This window comes from Bufo gargarizans, chromosome 1 (assembly GCF_014858855.1).
Source record: "Bufo gargarizans isolate SCDJY-AF-19 chromosome 1, ASM1485885v1, whole genome shotgun sequence".
Taxonomy (NCBI): Eukaryota; Metazoa; Chordata; class Amphibia; order Anura; family Bufonidae; genus Bufo; species Bufo gargarizans.
Genome location: NC_058080.1, coordinates 151250770 through 151267857, shown reverse-complemented (window position 1 = coordinate 151267857; position 17088 = coordinate 151250770). Strand labels below are relative to the sequence as shown.

At 41.6% G+C, this 17088-nt stretch overlaps 1 protein-coding gene across 3 annotated transcripts in view; it reads right to left on the bottom strand.

Annotated features, from left to right (window-relative positions):
- SLC7A2 (solute carrier family 7 member 2) overlaps positions 1-17088 on the bottom strand; it is a 119160-nt gene that overhangs the window by 17111 nt on the left and 84961 nt on the right. For 2 of the 3 annotated variants that reach the window (XM_044299596.1, XM_044299590.1), the window contains exons 7-8: positions 12732-12871; positions 5608-5710 (exon numbers count right to left, since the gene is read on the bottom strand). In XM_044299596.1, the coding sequence (XP_044155531.1) occupies positions 5608-5710; positions 12732-12871 (243 nt within the window). Of the gene's footprint in view, positions 1-5607; positions 5711-12175; positions 12313-12731; positions 12872-17088 lie in introns of all 3 variants that reach the window. The other variant, XM_044299604.1, reaches the window with a different exon arrangement.

Sequence of the window (17088 nt, the reverse complement as noted above, 5' to 3'; positions counted from 1 at the left end):
AAACGGAATGAAGTAGGACAATCAATATTTTTTTTTGTGGATTCTTTGTGGATCCGCAAATTGGAACGGAACAGAACTACAGTACATGGCATGCTGTCCACATCGTTTGAGTTTCCATTGTAATTAATAGGTCAGCATTTATTTTCACAAAATTGCAGAATGGACATGGACTCAAACCTAAGGACGTGTGAATGGACCCTAGAGGTGTCTATACATATTAGATCAACATTGGACTAACCTGCTGATTTTAGCAGGACCAGCCAGCCATCTAATACAGGCATGGCCAACCTGTGGCTCTCCAGCTGTTGTAAAACTAGAATTCCCACCATGCCCTGCTGTAGGCTGATAGCTGTAGGCAGTCTGGGCATGCTGGGCGTTGTAGTTTTGCAACATCTGGAGAGCCTCAGGTTGGCCATCCCTGATCTAATATCTAGTATATGGGGGTGTCTCAGCGCCCTCCTGAAGGAGGACCTAAGGGCAGCAAGGATTGTGCATGTTGGGTTTCAACAACCACAAACCTTTGTTCTCACTGGGGATAATCCGCTGCTAGAGGCACCTGGTAGTAACTTCCTCTCCCCACTCAGAACACATGCACACTCAGCCAAGCAGGGCATGCATGTGTTTTGAGGAATAGCTGTCGGCTGGACAGAATACTTCAGTCTAACAATCAGCTGCGGGACAAGCAGTCATACATACAGCAGCTGCGGAAAAGGAAAATGTTGTATTACATGTAATTACATGAATGTGCTGGGTCTTCCAGAGTGAGAGGATACCCAATGAGGCAGCCTCCCTCTTTATAACGTCCATAGGCCATAACAGCATCAATTTGTGCACGAAATTCTGATATTTTGAGTTTCACCTGTAGATGGATAGATGATAGATAGATGGATAGATAGACAATGAAATTGTATCTAATCCACTACATTATCGGAGGAACTGGTGTCATCAAGACAACCCCGTCTTGATGACACCAGTTCCATCGATAATGTAGTGGATTAGATACAATTTCATTGTCTATCTATCCATCTATCTATCATCTATCCATCTACAGGTGAAACTCAAAATATCAGAATATCGTGCAAAATGTATTCAGCATTATTTCAGTAGTGCAAATTAAAAGGAATTGCATTAATGCAGCTTAAAATTAGAATTTTGTGAAAAGGTTCAATATTCTAGGCTGAAAGTGTCACACTCTAGTCAGCTAATTAATCCATACCCCATGAGCAAAGGGGACGTGAGATTGTGACTTTCAGGTCTTCATAAGCTGTAAGCCATAATCATCCAAACTGAAATATCTCGCTTTGCATGTAATGAGTCTATCTCATATGTTAGTTTCACCTTTTAAGTTGCATTACTGAAATAAATGAACTTTGCACAATATTCAAATTTTTCGAGTTTCACCTGTATCTATCATCTATCTATCTATATACTGTTGTATATACTTATATATATATATATATCTCTGCTACAGCTGTACTTAAAGGAAACTGTCATCATGAAATGCAGTACAATGCTCCGGCAGCATGTTATAGATCAGGACGAGCTGAGCAGACTGATATATAGTCTTGTAGGAAAAGAATTAGTAAAACTTGTAATTTATTCATTTAAACTTCTGCCCTTTTTATGCATCAGAGTCATGTGGGTGGTCCTATCAGTGATTGACAGCCTTCCCTGTATGCTTAGTCATGCAGAGTTAGCTGTCAATCACTGAGTGGCTCCGTCCACTGCATAAAAAGAGCAGAGATATAAATGAATAAATTACAGGTTTTACAGATTTTTTCCCCACAAAACTACATATCAAACTGCTCAGCTCCTACTGCTCTATAACACGATGCTGGCAGATTACATTGCATTTTGTGGAGACAGGATCCCTTTAAATTTGCAAAACTCTTCAGTAAAAAAAGCTGATTGTAAATGTGATGTTAATAATGTTTTTCTCTACAGGCCATCATTTATTACTTTAGCAGTTGCTGGTAGGTATCTCCTACAGCTCTGGTAAGGCCAATTAAGGCAAATCCCCAAGTGAAAGTGAAGGACTTGATAGAATGAAAAAAATAGCTAAGAGCGGACACATGACTGTGCGGCAAAAGCCAATTTTAGGTTCTCTGCTAAAATCCTCACTAACAGTTTGCAGATTTAGACCACCCAATGCAAAGAAAGCTGATCACAAAAGCATGAATGGGTCAGTAACTCCAGTCATCCTATAATGGGATGAGACTGTACTGAAAAAAGACTGGGACGGCACGCTAATGATGAAGGGCCTTTCTGATACCTCCCTGCAGCTCTATAAATGAGGACTACAAATCAAATTGGAAACTTTGGGGGGGAATATCATTCCCCTTATGCCTCTTATTGGAGTAGAAAGGTCGCAAATCCACTGGATTTTAGACTTTCGAATGCATTTGCGATTTTTCTACCCAAAATCTGCATTTTACATTGATCTCACCAAATCTGCAAAAAGCGGGCATCGTGAGAGAGGAGTATGGGTGTTGTGAGGTCAGAGCCGTCAGCCCTGGCTAATTCATCATTATTGACATCAGAAACAGGCATAAATAATGAATGAAGTCATTTCTGCGCACAGAGAGCCTGAGGAGGCAGGTAATTTAGGACAAGACCTGCGCCTCGTCATAGATGACATGTCTCCTCTGGCAGCGCAGGCGCCATCATACAAAAATAAGGACCTATGTGTCCTCAACACTGAAACGAATTTGCAAAAATGTATACCATTTTTAAAAATATGCACTAAGCCCCTCATTCTCTTTGCACATAAGCCAATTAAAAAGTCTAAAGGCCAGTTTGGCAGGATCACCCAGCTACAGTATATGGAGATTGGGCTCAGACAGGGCTCTGATGCAATTCTACTGTCAGACAATTATTACAATTCTTAGATCAAAACTTAAGATGCCCATACACGTTAGGTTTCTGCATGACTGGTATGGGTTCCTCCTGATTCCTGGCCATGGCTTACTCCAGTCTCCCCATTAGGACTCACGCACTTGAACGTGTGCCAGCCATTCCATGCATTGAAGTCCCCAATGCATGGGCAACATCTGTGCGGTTGCCGCAGACGGATACAGACCCATTCAACTAGAACGGGTTCGTCATCCATCTGCGCCGCAAAAAAATAGAACATGTGCTTCTGCGGCGTTCCAGTGCTGATTCTGAATTGCGGACCCATTCAAGTGTGGGCTGCAATACAAGCGTGGCCGGGCATGAGACCTTAAGAGCACATTCAGCTGAGCATGCAAGTGTACAGTATGGGGAGTCGTGAAACATCGCTGTCCGCTGAATGACTGTCTGGCCAACAGCTGTCTAAAGTGTAAGGAAAGTTCTTTATATCATCACATCTAAAAAGCTAACAAGTACCTAAGTCCACCCTTATATAACTAAGGCTACTTCCCATTCGCAGCACAGCTCTCCGGCTGGCTGTTCTGGCATAGAATGCTGGGAATCAGCCGGACAAAAACTGTTGCGTACTGCAGTTTTTATTATGCCAATTCCAAGCATATTTGCCGTGTAACAGCCGGATGTCCATCAGACCCTATAATAGACAATGGGGCCAACAGACATTCCAGTAACATCCAGCAATGCTGGATCCGGAGAACAGCCTGCCGGAGAGCTGTGCCACAAATATGAAGGCAGCCTAACAAGGACAAATACAGAAAAATAGATTTTTGTTTTTGTTTTTATGCTGTTCATGTTTAACATTGGAAATCTATGATCTGTTAATTCATGTGGATGCCTACGAAGTGAATATTTTTTGGTTTTTATATAATGTATATGAACTATGTATTTTATGTGACAATTTTTTTTATTAATGTAATTATTTTGATGGATCTGAAGACCTACATTGACGGATCTGAAGTCGCAGGAGTACCCAGCGCCCGCCTCCTAGGCACGACAATCTCTGAGGACCTATCCTGGCATCCCAACATCTCGTCTATCATAAAGAAGGCTCACCAGCGGCTTTTCTTCCTTCGACAACTGAAGAAGTTCAGCATGGCACAGGACCTACTGAAGTCCTTCTACTCCTGCACCATCGAGTCGGTCCTGTGCTCGTCTCTCCTGGTTTGGTATGCCGGCTCATCAGCCAGTGACAAGAGCAAACTACAAAGGGTCATTAGCTCGGCGGAGAGAACTACCCGACTGCCACTACCACCCCTTGACTCTATCTTCTCTGCGCTCCAGGGCTCTGAAAATATCCAATGACCACTCCCATCCGGGCCATCATCTCTTCAGATGTCTAAAGTCCGGCCGCAGGTATCAGGCCATCCCTGCAAGGACATCGAGGATGCTGAACACTTTCTTCCCAACGGCCGTCAGACTGCTTAACTCACCACGCCCCATCACCCGCTCATAATCCCTCGCCCCTGCTGTGCCCATCGCCAACCCCCTCCCTTGTCAACCACTAGTTCTATGCCTGTGCCTGTGCCTAACCCAATTCCGGGCATGATCGATTGTGTCGTGTTTGGCGAATAAAGCTGATTCTGATTATACTTTTTAATTCAATTGAAGAATTACTATTTTGCAGCTTTATTTATAGAGAACCTGTCACCACAAAATGCTATGCAATCTGAAAGCACCATGCTATAGAGCAGGAGAAGCAGAGCAGATTGGTATATAGTTTTGTGGGAAATAATTCTGTAAAACGTGTAATTATTACAGTTATATCTGCAGCCCTGTGAAGAGATATCGGTACAGGAGCGAGGTGTTATCAGTGACTGACAGCTATCTCTTATGTACACTTATACACACAATGCTGTCAATCACCGATAACACCCCCCTACTGTACTGATAGATATTCACAGGAGCTGGAAAAAGCAGAGATGTAAATGTAAAAATTACAGGTTTTACTGAATCTTTTCCCACAAAACTATAAATCAAGTCTGCTCAGCTCCTGCTGCTCTATAACATGGTGCTGGCAGATTGCATTGCATTTTGTGGTGACAGGTCCTCTTTAATCCTTTCTAGGTCCCCAGGGCTGACTGCTTAGGCTAGTTTCACACTAGTGGCAGGGGACTCCGGCACGCTGTTTCGGGGGTGAACAGCCTTTCTGATCCGCCCTGCCGCTAGTTCACATGTGCCCCCGGACTGCCGCTCCCTCCCCTTTGACTATAATAGGGGCGGGGGCGAAGTTCCGGCGGCGGCACGGCAGCGCACCACGAGAGTCAGCCGGACTAAAAGTACTGCATGCAGCAATTTTAGTCTGGCTGCCTCTCGCCGTGCGCTGCCGTGTCCGGGGGCACACGTGAACCAGCGGCAGGACGCTAATGTGAAAGTACCCTTAGAGCTTAATCAGTCTCTGATCGGGTCACTGGAAATGATGGAAGAGCCCCCTTAGATCATGTTAATGCTGTGAAGCTCATTAGCTATCGGTTATAATAGAATTTGTTATTACATGTGTTTTGGGGCATTTTTCTCCCCACTGACTCATAACTGGTATACCAGGTGCCTATCAGGTACTGGTTACATTTTAATGGATAGTATAAAGCAGTATGCTACGCTATTCTGACCTTCAAACCCAAGGTAAAGTAACTAGTATGAACAGCACCCCCAGTCCATTGTAAATAATTGAGAAGATGCTGATCAATATAGCATGCATTTTACCGGAGGATGAGGACACAGGCTGCCACAAGGGAATAGGCCAGGAGCGTTCCAATGGACATCATGTCAACCAAAGCTTTTAGGTCAAACAGAAACGCCATTATAGCTATGGGGGGAAAAAAAAGTGACACGTTTTAGCACTAACTAGTTACATAACAGTAAGTATAGGCATACAGTTAAAGGGCACTTCTCACATAGAACATGATGTCTGAGCTGCAAGCAACATGCTATAGAACAGGAGGAGCTGAGCAGAGTGACGTATAGGTTTGTGGGAAAAGATGCAGTATACAGACTGCTCAAAGGAATGATATACAAGTTATACGAAATCTTTTCCAACTAAACTATATATCAATCTGCACAGCTACTCCTGCTCTGTAATATGCTTCAGACTGCACTGCATTTACAGTATGACACTTTCCCTTTAAGAGCACCATCCCGATAATTGGTCTATTCATAATTACAAGTCTTTTAATTGGATATCAAGATATTTTGAATTCTAGCTGGTAAATGGGTTGATATATACACTAGCCTAAGAGAAAATATCATATAGATTATAATATGAAATCTACACGATAAGAAGATATTACTTACACTCCTGAACATTGAAATTGCAACACCAAGAAGGAGAAGTCATGGACATATGGAAATCACTGGTAGACATGTTAATGATAGGCAAGTGATAAAAAATGGAAACAAAATACTTAAAACATATTGATTTGTTCAGTATCCAGTATGAGCACCATATACTATCAATGAGCTTATTAATGGTTGTCTGAGGAATGCTCTGCCGCGCTGAATGCATTTTAACACACGAAAAATCAAGATCTGCTGGCAGCTACCATTGCTGACTAATGATGTCCCAGATGTGTTTGATAGGTGAAAAATCCAGAGATCCTGCCGGCCATCTACTTCTGTTGAAAACTGGTTCCTGGGACACTTTGGAGAAATGGCCATACCACTGGCTCAACAACCAAATCAATGTAACTTCTGTTAGTGTACCTGAAATGAAGACTAGAGGCTACTGTACATTATGGCACCCCACACCATAATTCTGGGAGTAGGTCGGGTGTGGTGTTCCCTTGTGAAGGCCTCTTCATGGCGTTGCCTATCTGGTGTCCAGGACAACCTCCAGTTATCATTGCAGCTAAGACAAAAGCAAGACCGATTTGAAGAGGATAGACCTCCATTCTAGCCTCCACTGCTATTTTGACGTGTACCATGATAGCCTTTGAGAGTGGTAGTGTGAGGTCAATAGAACACCTGTGGTAGGACATCAGTCTTGAACTCCAGTGTCATGCAAATGTCTTCTGATGATTTGTGCAGACACTGTTTGCTGCCCTATACTTGGGATGTGGCATCCAATTTCACTTGAGGTACAGAATGGATCACTACGCGCCATTCTTCTAATCATACAATCCGTCCATGGGGAGGTTTGCCTTTGTGCACCTTCTGATGTAATTCCATTTCATCACTGTTCTCCCAACCATAAGACATGCAATGTTGAACAAAGATGACATCTTGGACTAGGCGCGTAGCAATATGCAGAGTGATAAAACAAGGTCTCTCAGTTCAAAAAATCTGCTCCTCTCGGTTTGTGACAAGTGGTAATAACTGGCACGTTGACAAACAAGAGGCATCACACAACATCTCACACGACTTGATTCGATTTTTGAGGTTTCATGTGGCTAAAAAACGTTGCTTTCAATCTTGCTTTTATGCCCACATGCCACAGAATGGAGCTAGATGCTTGAAAATTTGATCATTTGCAGATCTTAGCAACACCTGCTACTTCCTCGATTTGCTGAACTTTATAGCCTGTCCTTCTTGGTGTTGTAGTATCAATGTTGAGGAGTGTATATCTCAAAAAGCATTGCAGTGATAATTTACAGTATATTGTAGTGCTAACAAGTTGATGTCTACTAACTACAAGATTACATAGCCAGATCTCTATGTAAATTGTGAAGCATTTTGGGGAGAATTTATCACTGCATTCCAGAATTCTGGCTTTAAAAAGCCAAAAATCGTGCTCATGTGTCTTTTTGAGCTTATTTACACAAGATAATTGTTTCTTTTTGCATTTTACCACTAACTCCATTTCTGAAAAGTTGGTGGGAAAGTGGGCCTGGTTAGCAATGTTAATGGGTTTATAACGCTAGATTTATCACTGCGTTTTTTTTCAAAGTTGCAAACTCACTCTAGTAGGGGGGTGCAATAAAACTGGAGTAGCATTTCTAGGCAAAGGTGTTAGTTTTAACAAACAACATGTAACATTTGATAAATTTTGCGCAATGCGCGCCAGTGGAACCCTAGCTTCAATTATTAACCCAATGATAAGCTGTGTTGGAAAAAAAAAACACAGGGAAACATCATCTTAATATGATAAGATAACCTTTTGGATTACAAATAAATACTATAAGTAAAACACACCAAATACAATACATGCAAATTATACTTTTCGGATTCCGAACCAAAAATTTGTCAATAATATGAAACACTTTATATGCATATAGAATCACCATGCTATGTTTATTTGAGGAAATGTTTTATATACTTTAATGTTATATTATTTATATATACTGTAGTTACCATTTCAGTACTGTTTATAGCTAGAAATTTTGAATATCATAGCAATCATAGCATGATGTGCATATGGCAAAGTTTATTATCACATAAGCAAAACATTCCCACAACTCTCCGAAGTGTCAACAAATGTATGGACCTCCAGTTACTGCCAGCCATATTTATAATAAATATATAAAGGGACTCCAGGCAAAGTGTTGTGGCCCAACTGTGGCGAGTGTCAGGAGAGGGCAGCTGGAAGTACACATACCGTACATACCCTGCTATGGCTGATTTACCTAAAAAGAGAGTGCATATTGTAGGATATCTATCCATTACAGCAGGACTTCTCAAATGGTTTCCACTACAGCCTCACTAACCAGAACAAAGTGATGCCACCATAGGTTAAGGTCCATGCATAAATCAGAGATTGTTGCAGCTAGAGAAAGATGTATGCAGCAAATCATCACTTCCATCAAAACTGCCACCTAGCTGTGCCTAAGGCTCATATCCGTTTGGAAGCCTGCAAATCGTGGATCCGCAAAGTATGGATGCTGCAAAATGCGGACCACTGACCCACTGAAATCAATGGGTCTGTAAACAGCATGCGGATGGCACATGGACCGCATCCATACCTTGCAGATCCGCAATTGCTGACTGTAAAACACTGAACTGGGGGGGGGGGGCAGGAGGAGTATGAAAGCGTTTTCATTAACACTTGGCCATTCTACACTTAAGAATAAATGAGGAATGTGGAGTCTATACTAGTACTCTCATCAGTGGAGCGACTGTCCAGTCCAAACCTATCATTTGTGTCATGTATAGTCAACATACTCTCCGTTCCTCCCATGCATCCCTTAGTTCCTCTGCTGAAGTCTCCTATCAGACTCCTTTCAAGATAGCCACCAGCATCTCAGACTTCACCATCAAAATCGTTGTAGAAGAGTTTTGGACAAGCCCCTCATTAACTGACCTGTGGAGGGAAGGGGGAGTCTTGTCTTAGACTTTTTACAGCAATCTACATGGGGAATTCTGAGATACTGTACTCATGGCCATCTTGAATGGAATCTGAAGGGGGACCAGAGCGGAGGAACAGAGACAGCATTGAAGGAACAGAAGACTCCAGGTATGTTGACTAGACTTGTGTCATGAATGGTCCAATTTTAAAGGAAATCCGTCACCATAAAAATGCAGTGTAATATGTAGGCAGCATGGTATACAGCAGGAGGAGCTGAGCAGATTGATGTATAGTTTTATAGGAAATGGTTCTGCAAAACTTATAATTTATACTTTTTTATTCCTGCTCATTCAGGGCTTTGAAGTCCAGGAGGTGGTCATCTCAGTGATTGACAACCTTCCCTATGACTATGTATACAGAGACAGCTGCCAATCACTGATAGGACCGCCTCCTGCACTGCAAAGCTCAGAATGAGCAGGAATTTAATTTAATAAATTACAAGTTTTACTGAATCTTTTCCCATAAACTTTATATCAATCTGCTCCGCTCCTCCTGCTCTATAACGTGGTGCCTGCAAATGACATTGTATTTTCATGGTGATAGGGTTCCCTTTAAGTTTGGATGGGAGGGTTGCTTTAAGAACCTTTAATAGTGATATGGTACATAAAAATGTACCAAATGTTATTGTTGCACTTAACACGTTAAGTACACTGTTGTAATTAACACAGCAAATGCCAAAATTTTAATGATACTGCAGCTGGGTATTTCATGTCATTAACATTTGGCATATCCATATATACTGTGTTACTATAAAAAGGAAACTACAAAAAAACAACATATCTTTCCTTTAAATGGTTGTTATTCTGTACACATGTTGCCAATGTTAATTTTGCATCTAATCATATATCTCTCCATTTAGTCAAAACTGGAATATAGTTTTTTTACAGCACATGTGTTTTTACTTAAATTGTTCTATACTATTTTTATTACTATTGCTATTCTTGCTGTAGGCCTCACATGGGGAATGGTGTGGTATTTGAGATATGCAATTCCATGTATTATAGCAAACCTAAAATCCCTCATTTCAATGCCTGGAATGAAACGTGAAGCTTTAGCATTAAATACTATACTAACTAGATGTGTTGGGTTGACAGCTTGGATAATTGCAAGGAAAATTCACTTTAATAAGATTGTTCACTGGCAAAAACGTGAAGGTTTACTTAGTGACTCAAGGAGAGATGGAAACGCTGACAGCAAATGTGTTACATTCTACAAATTTGTGAATAAGGTAAATATGCCCGACCTCTACACACAATGCACCTCAGTCATAGAAGGCAAAATGAGGAGTTGAGTACATTGAAGATATTCATCGTGTCATGTTAGGATAACAAGGTGGTGTGCATTTTAAAGTTGGGTCATTGAAAATTACGTATTCTTCAAATCATGTTTTTATATTAATCATTTTTAGAATTTTGGGGGATTTTAAAAAGTTTCAATGCCACTATTAGTAGTTAAAAAACCTAAATCATGCCATTTTCTTATTGGCCAATAGGCATAAAATATGTCAAGACTCCCTGTTCTGTACAGGTAGCTTTTCAGCAGTTATCTCATTGTCATCACAGGCAGAATTAAAATGATAGATATCACTTATATAAAGATAATGAGGTCAGCTCCTGTCCATTGTGTCTATGGCCCATGGTGGCTGCTCTCAAAGAAAAGGAAGGCTTGACATATTTTAGTCCTAGTGGCCAGTGTGAAAACTGTATGACATCAGAATTTTTTAAAATATAGTGACATAGAAAAAAAAATATTATGATTTAGGTCATTTTTGATGACATACAGGGGTGCACCACCAATGAGGCCAGGTGAGGCGATCTCCTCAAGCAGCACCAGGCAGAGGCAAGGGGGGGGGGGGGTAGCTGAAGGGCCATGGGCAATGATCTTTTTCATTGGGCAAAGGGGTTAGGTTAAGAAATTGGCATTGGGAGGGGGGGGGGGGGACGTCGTTTCAGTTTTCGCCTCAGGCAGAAGAAAGGATACGTGCACTCCTGATGACAAGTTACCTTTAAATGATGCATCAGGTGGTTCCTTCTACATTTGATGGGACCCAAATTGGCCCTATAAAGGAACAAAACCTCCAGAGATTCACACAGTGATAGCAAATATAGGTGTCGTGGATATGCATTGTTTGCCTTTTATAACAGGGGCCCATTGGAGCAAACAATTTGCGATCAGAACCTCCAACCAACAAGCTTGTGATGTCATGAATGATGCATCGATGACATCAGTTTCATGGTTATTGGTTCAATCCATAAAATGCTTGCCTGGTGTATGCCTATTTTATCATTTCCACCATGAACCTCATGCAATTCATGCATGCAGACATAATATATTACAGAGGAGCATTTAGAAACAGAATATTCATTACAGTTATTCCAAAAATTCAACTTTTTCCTCTTAAATTAAATGGCAGTTGTCAGCAGATTTGTACCTATGACACTGACTGACCTGTTACATGTGCTCTTGGCAGCTGAAGACACCTGTGTTGGTCCCATGTTCATATGTGTTCACTTTGCTGAGATAAAATATGCTTTATTATATGCAAATGAGCCTCTAGGAGCAATAGGGGCGTTGTCATTACACCTAGAGGCTCTGCTCTCTCTGCAACTGCCGCAGTCTCTGCTCTTTGACTGGCAGGGCCAGGCAGTATAAATGTGATCACGCCTGCCTGGCTCTGCCAATCAAAGTGGAGAGGGTGCAGCAGTTGCAGAGAGAGAAGAGTCTCTAGGTGTAATGACAACGCCCCCATTGCTCCTAGAGGCTCTTTTGCATGTATTAAAACATTTTTCTCATCAAGTTGGGCACATATGAACATGGGACCAACACAGATGCCTTCAGCTGCCAAGTGCACATGTAACAGGTCAGCCAGTGTCATAGGTACAAATCTGCTGACAGATGCCCTGACTTACATGCAGAGAAAGACACAAAGCAGATCCCACTGACAACCTTGCATGCAAACCACCACGAGCCATGATCTTCCTTTTCACATCTTACCAGAGATCACACCAGCTGTCAGTGTGGCAGCAACTGGTGACTGCCGTCGACTCACGTTGGAAAGAAATCTAAATAGTAAACCGTCTCTTGCCATGGCAAACAGAATTCGGGGAAGAGGAAACATAGAGCCCAGCAGGCTAGAATAGAAAAATGATGAATGTTGAAAGGCTGCTCTTAGCGCTAAAGAACTACATGGATGTAAAGTCAGCAAGCCGGAAGTGAGAGGGATTGGAGAAATGATGACAACTCGTGTACCCTTGACTACCACAGGATCTTTGTTGTGAGGACTGTGGTTGTAATTTTACCCAAATTATCAATCTCATAACTTCATGTGGTTTTCAAGGGTATGTGGTTAAAACCTTTTCATGACAAAAGAATAAAGTAGGCTCTAAAAATGGATTCAGGATTTGAAATGGAGCAAAGTAGTTCGACAGGTTCAGGGAATCAGGAGAAACAGACATAACAACCAAACCATGATCTCATTATTAATACAATCTACATTAACATGTCCACATGTCCACATTGGTTTGTGCCATTGACTCCTGAGCGGTCTCACCTGCCACTGCACCAGACGAGAGGGTGGCAATTACAGGAGTCTTCGTCTTGGGACTGATCCGAGCAAGAAATCTGAAAAGCAACCCATCTTCCGCCATAGCATAGATTACGCGAGGCATTGGGAAAATGGATCCGAGCAGACTGAATAGAAACACATGCAACACAGCAAAAACACCGGTCATGCAAGATTGTGAGAGAGAAATTAATCAGTAATTACAGTCAATAAGCCACCACCACCATAGTATACAAAAGCCCTAACAAAGCTAGCAGCCTAGAGTGTTAGCCCTATACCTGCACCCAGACCATTGGCCTTACATACAGATGTAGCAAACATTATCTTGACATTTAACATGTCAAATACTCAACCGCAGCAAACTTTAGATTGACATTTAACACAGCAAAAGTAAACGTTTGCAGGACCTGCCATTTAAAGAAGCACTCCCACAAAAATGTTTATTCTTTGACCTGTTAGAAAGGTACATGATGTAATCTGTAGTGAAGGTAATCTTCTTACCAGTGACTGTATTTGTGAGTTATACCCTCACTTCTGAACCTGAGCAGTGTCATGTGACCAGCACTTTCCAAATAAAACAGCGCTTTATGTGTGGACAGGAAGTCAGTTTCTCTATGTATTCCTATGGAAGCCTTAATGTCAGTCCCATAGGAATATACAAAGAAGTAACTGACTTCCTGTCCGGTGTCAGTTGGAGATCATAGTGTTAGTCACATGACACTGCTGAGGTTCAGAAGGGAGGTTATAACTCACAAATACAGTCACTGGTAAGAAGATTACATTCACTATATTTTACATCATGCACCTTGGTGCAACTTTAAGTGTCAAGTTAAACACTGCTATATCTGTATATTATTATTTGAAAAGTTTAATGCATTTATTGCCATGCAGGGGGCACTCTTTTATCTGTTTGACCATTTTGACCAAAGTTTTACCCCTGGTCTTTCAAGACGTTCTCCACCTAAATTTTTTAGAAAAATGGTATTGATACTGCAAGCTGAGATGAGGGTTGGCATTAGCGTGAGATGATGGCTGCCAAGAGGCATTTCCCATCTCTGCAGTCAGTGCCAATCCTATTTTCAGCTGACTAGCTAAAATATGTCTGACAGTCCGGTTGCTAAATATGTACTGTGCTGGTTTTGTCAGGCAGCAGCAGGTCTCACTTTAAATCAAGCATATTTGTCAATGTAATTTACAGCACAGAAGAAGCAAATAGGCTCGGCAGGACATAACATATCCCTTCATTGCCTCTAATTCTGCAGTTATCATATTTTTGTAAAAGCAGATGTAGGTGGAGAACGTCTTTCGCTATCCCCAACAGTTCATGATTTAAAGTCTCAATCATTGGGAAAAGATGGACAGTCAAGAAGGCTATAGGGTCTGTCCATGAAACCTACTGTATCCCTAGTCCAAATGGCACCATACTGTAATCTACTGAAAGGCAGGCATACACCAGTAACAGTAGTGTAAGGCCTGATCCAGATGACAGTCTTTTCTGTCCATGTGCTATCTGGACTGCACAGCGCATAGATCCATTAAAGCAACTGGTGCAACTCACACATCAGTACAGAGACTTATTCACTAGTGAATGAGTCTGGGGGAAAAAAATGGATGCCCCCTAATGCCATATGGACGCCCACGTTTTGTGGACGCAAATCAGAATGCCCATCTGAATTTGACCTAATATGACTTTTTTTGTAAATGTGCTAATATGTATATGAATAAATGTTTCTTACTTTAGATTTGAAAAAAAATTGGCACAGAACAAGGGGCGGTATAAAATAAAGAAATAAATATTGAAGAGGACCTCTCACCTCCCGTGACATGTTTTAGCAATTACTTGCATTCTCTATGTAATAACAATTCTGAAGCATCCATACTTCTGACTTTTGTTTTACCATCCCTTTATTATTCCCACTAGAAGTTCATGAATGAATTGCCTGCAGTTTGCCATTAAGGTCCAAATGGGGGTTACCAGTTGTCTGACACTGGGAGCACTGATTGGATAATGTCAGACTGTGCAAAGACACACACCCAACTGGTAACACCCAGCTGTATCTTAAGTTCAAACTGGCCATTGCAGGTGATTGATTTTAAACTTCTTACAGGAATAATAAAGGGATGGAACAATATACAGACATAAGAATAGAGGCTCCACAATTGTTATTACATGTGGGATACATGTCAGGAGAGGTCCCCTTTAATGACCACTTAAATGTCTCCCTGCTTCAGCACTGCCACTCCTGGTCCCAGTTGCTCCAGTCTGCAGTGGTCACATGCTGTTTATCGAGTCACATGAATGCTGCAGCCAATCACCGCCCTCCGTAGTCATGTGCACTGCCGGAGCAGTGGAATATTTAAAAGGGTATTTAAGGTTTTTATTTTTGTTAGTTTTATTTTATACTGTCACCTATTTTATGCCAATTTCTTACAAATCTTGGAAAACCCCTTTAAAGTCATCCTTCAAATATGAACTGTTGGGAACTTCAGGCCAAAACCTGATAAAACATGACATAGAGTACAGACTGTAGGAACATTGGCCCATGTGGCCAAGGCATATTCAGTTTAAAAACATGTGATTCACTGAATGCAGAATAGTTTTCCATTTATGGCTATTGTTACGGCAAAAGCACATTCCGATGTGTGCATTATAGAGTGTACATCTGCCATATAAACATGTAATGCTGTAGAACCAAAAAGCACAAACGACAATGTAGATAAGGTGACCATATTCCTATAAAATTACTCAGCTAGATTCCCATGACTTAAAGCAAACCTGTCATGTTGAAAATGCTGCTCTATGAGCAGGAGGAGCTGAGCAGATGATGGGAAAAATCTCCTATCACTTGTAAATTATTCTAATTTACTAATTTAAAGTGAGCCTAGCGGGTGAAGTCGTTAGTAATCAAGTAGGACTGCCCACTGGACTCCTAAGCCCGTTAAAGGGGAAATTTGCTTAGGAGCTGCCCAACCCTCGAAAACCTGTGCCCAAATAAAATAAAAAACACCTGTCTGCAGTCCTTCCGTTCCCGTGTCATGGCCTTGTTCCAAATCACTGGCCTCAGTGGTCACATGTGCTAGAATGCAGGACCCGAAGTGTGGAGGACCCGCAGAAGCCAGCAATGTTGCTGCAGTGCACAAACGGTGGGACTGCAGACAGGTGAGTGTCTTTAATTTGGGCTCAGGTTCCGAGCATTGGGTTGGCCAGCTCCTTGGCCAGACAACCCCTTTAAGTCAATAAATCACAACTTAGGGCTCATTCAGATGCCCGTATGTCCGCAAATATGCGGATCCGTTTTTTGAGGACAGTTCATTGCATTCCGCATTTTTGGGAACCAATCGGCTTCAATGGGGCCACATCCTGATTTTCACTGACAAGCATAGGACATGTTTTATTTGTTTTGCGGAGCTGTAGAACGGAAGAAAAGGGCCCCATAGAAGTGAATAGGTCTGCATCTAATCCGCAAAAAAAAAAAAGATCTGCATTTTTGTGGGCAGCATACGGCCGTCTGAATGAGCCCTGATACTGAATCTTTTACAAAAAACTATACATTTATCTGCTAGGCTTGTCTTGTCCTTTAATATGCTGCCAGTGTATGCTCATCAGCTTCCCTTTAACTAGACTATTGTCATTGTCACCTGGTACTGAAGTATTCTATTCTGCCATTTTAAGGTATACTGTCAGCTCCCATTGTGACTGGTAACCTGCAGCTAATACTATTCATTAAAGGGAACCTGTCACCATGAAAATGCAGTGCCATCTGCAGGCAGCACGGTGTAGAGCAGGAGAAGCTGGGCCGATGGATGGGAAAGATTCAGTATACTTTGTAATGTATTCATTTAAACTTCTGCTCTTTCTGGGGCTTATTCCAGTTGGTGGTAAAAACCTTTTATCTGAGTGTGCATCAAGGACAGGACCGCCCACTGGACTCCTAAGCCCAGAATGAGCAAAAACTAAAGTGAATATAAAGAAAATATAATATAAATATAAAATGAATATAAATAAAATCTACGGTAAATAAAAATGATACTGAATCTTTTCACAAAGGTATATACCAATCTGCTCCGCTCCTCCTGCTCTATAGCATGCTGCCTGCAGATAGCACTGCATTTTCAAGCTGACCGGTTCCCTTTCATTTATTACCCCATATTACTAATGCACAGCTAGACAGGTTTGCTATTCATGAGTTTGTAAAAGCGGGGTGACACCACTTGTAGGAGTTGTTTTTTTCTGAACATAAACCACTTGTCAGCTGACATGGATGAAGTACTTATTTGCACCTCTGAGACCCACACACATTAGGGAGAATGGGGATCGAGTGATCCTTGGTCACTAATTCAGGGC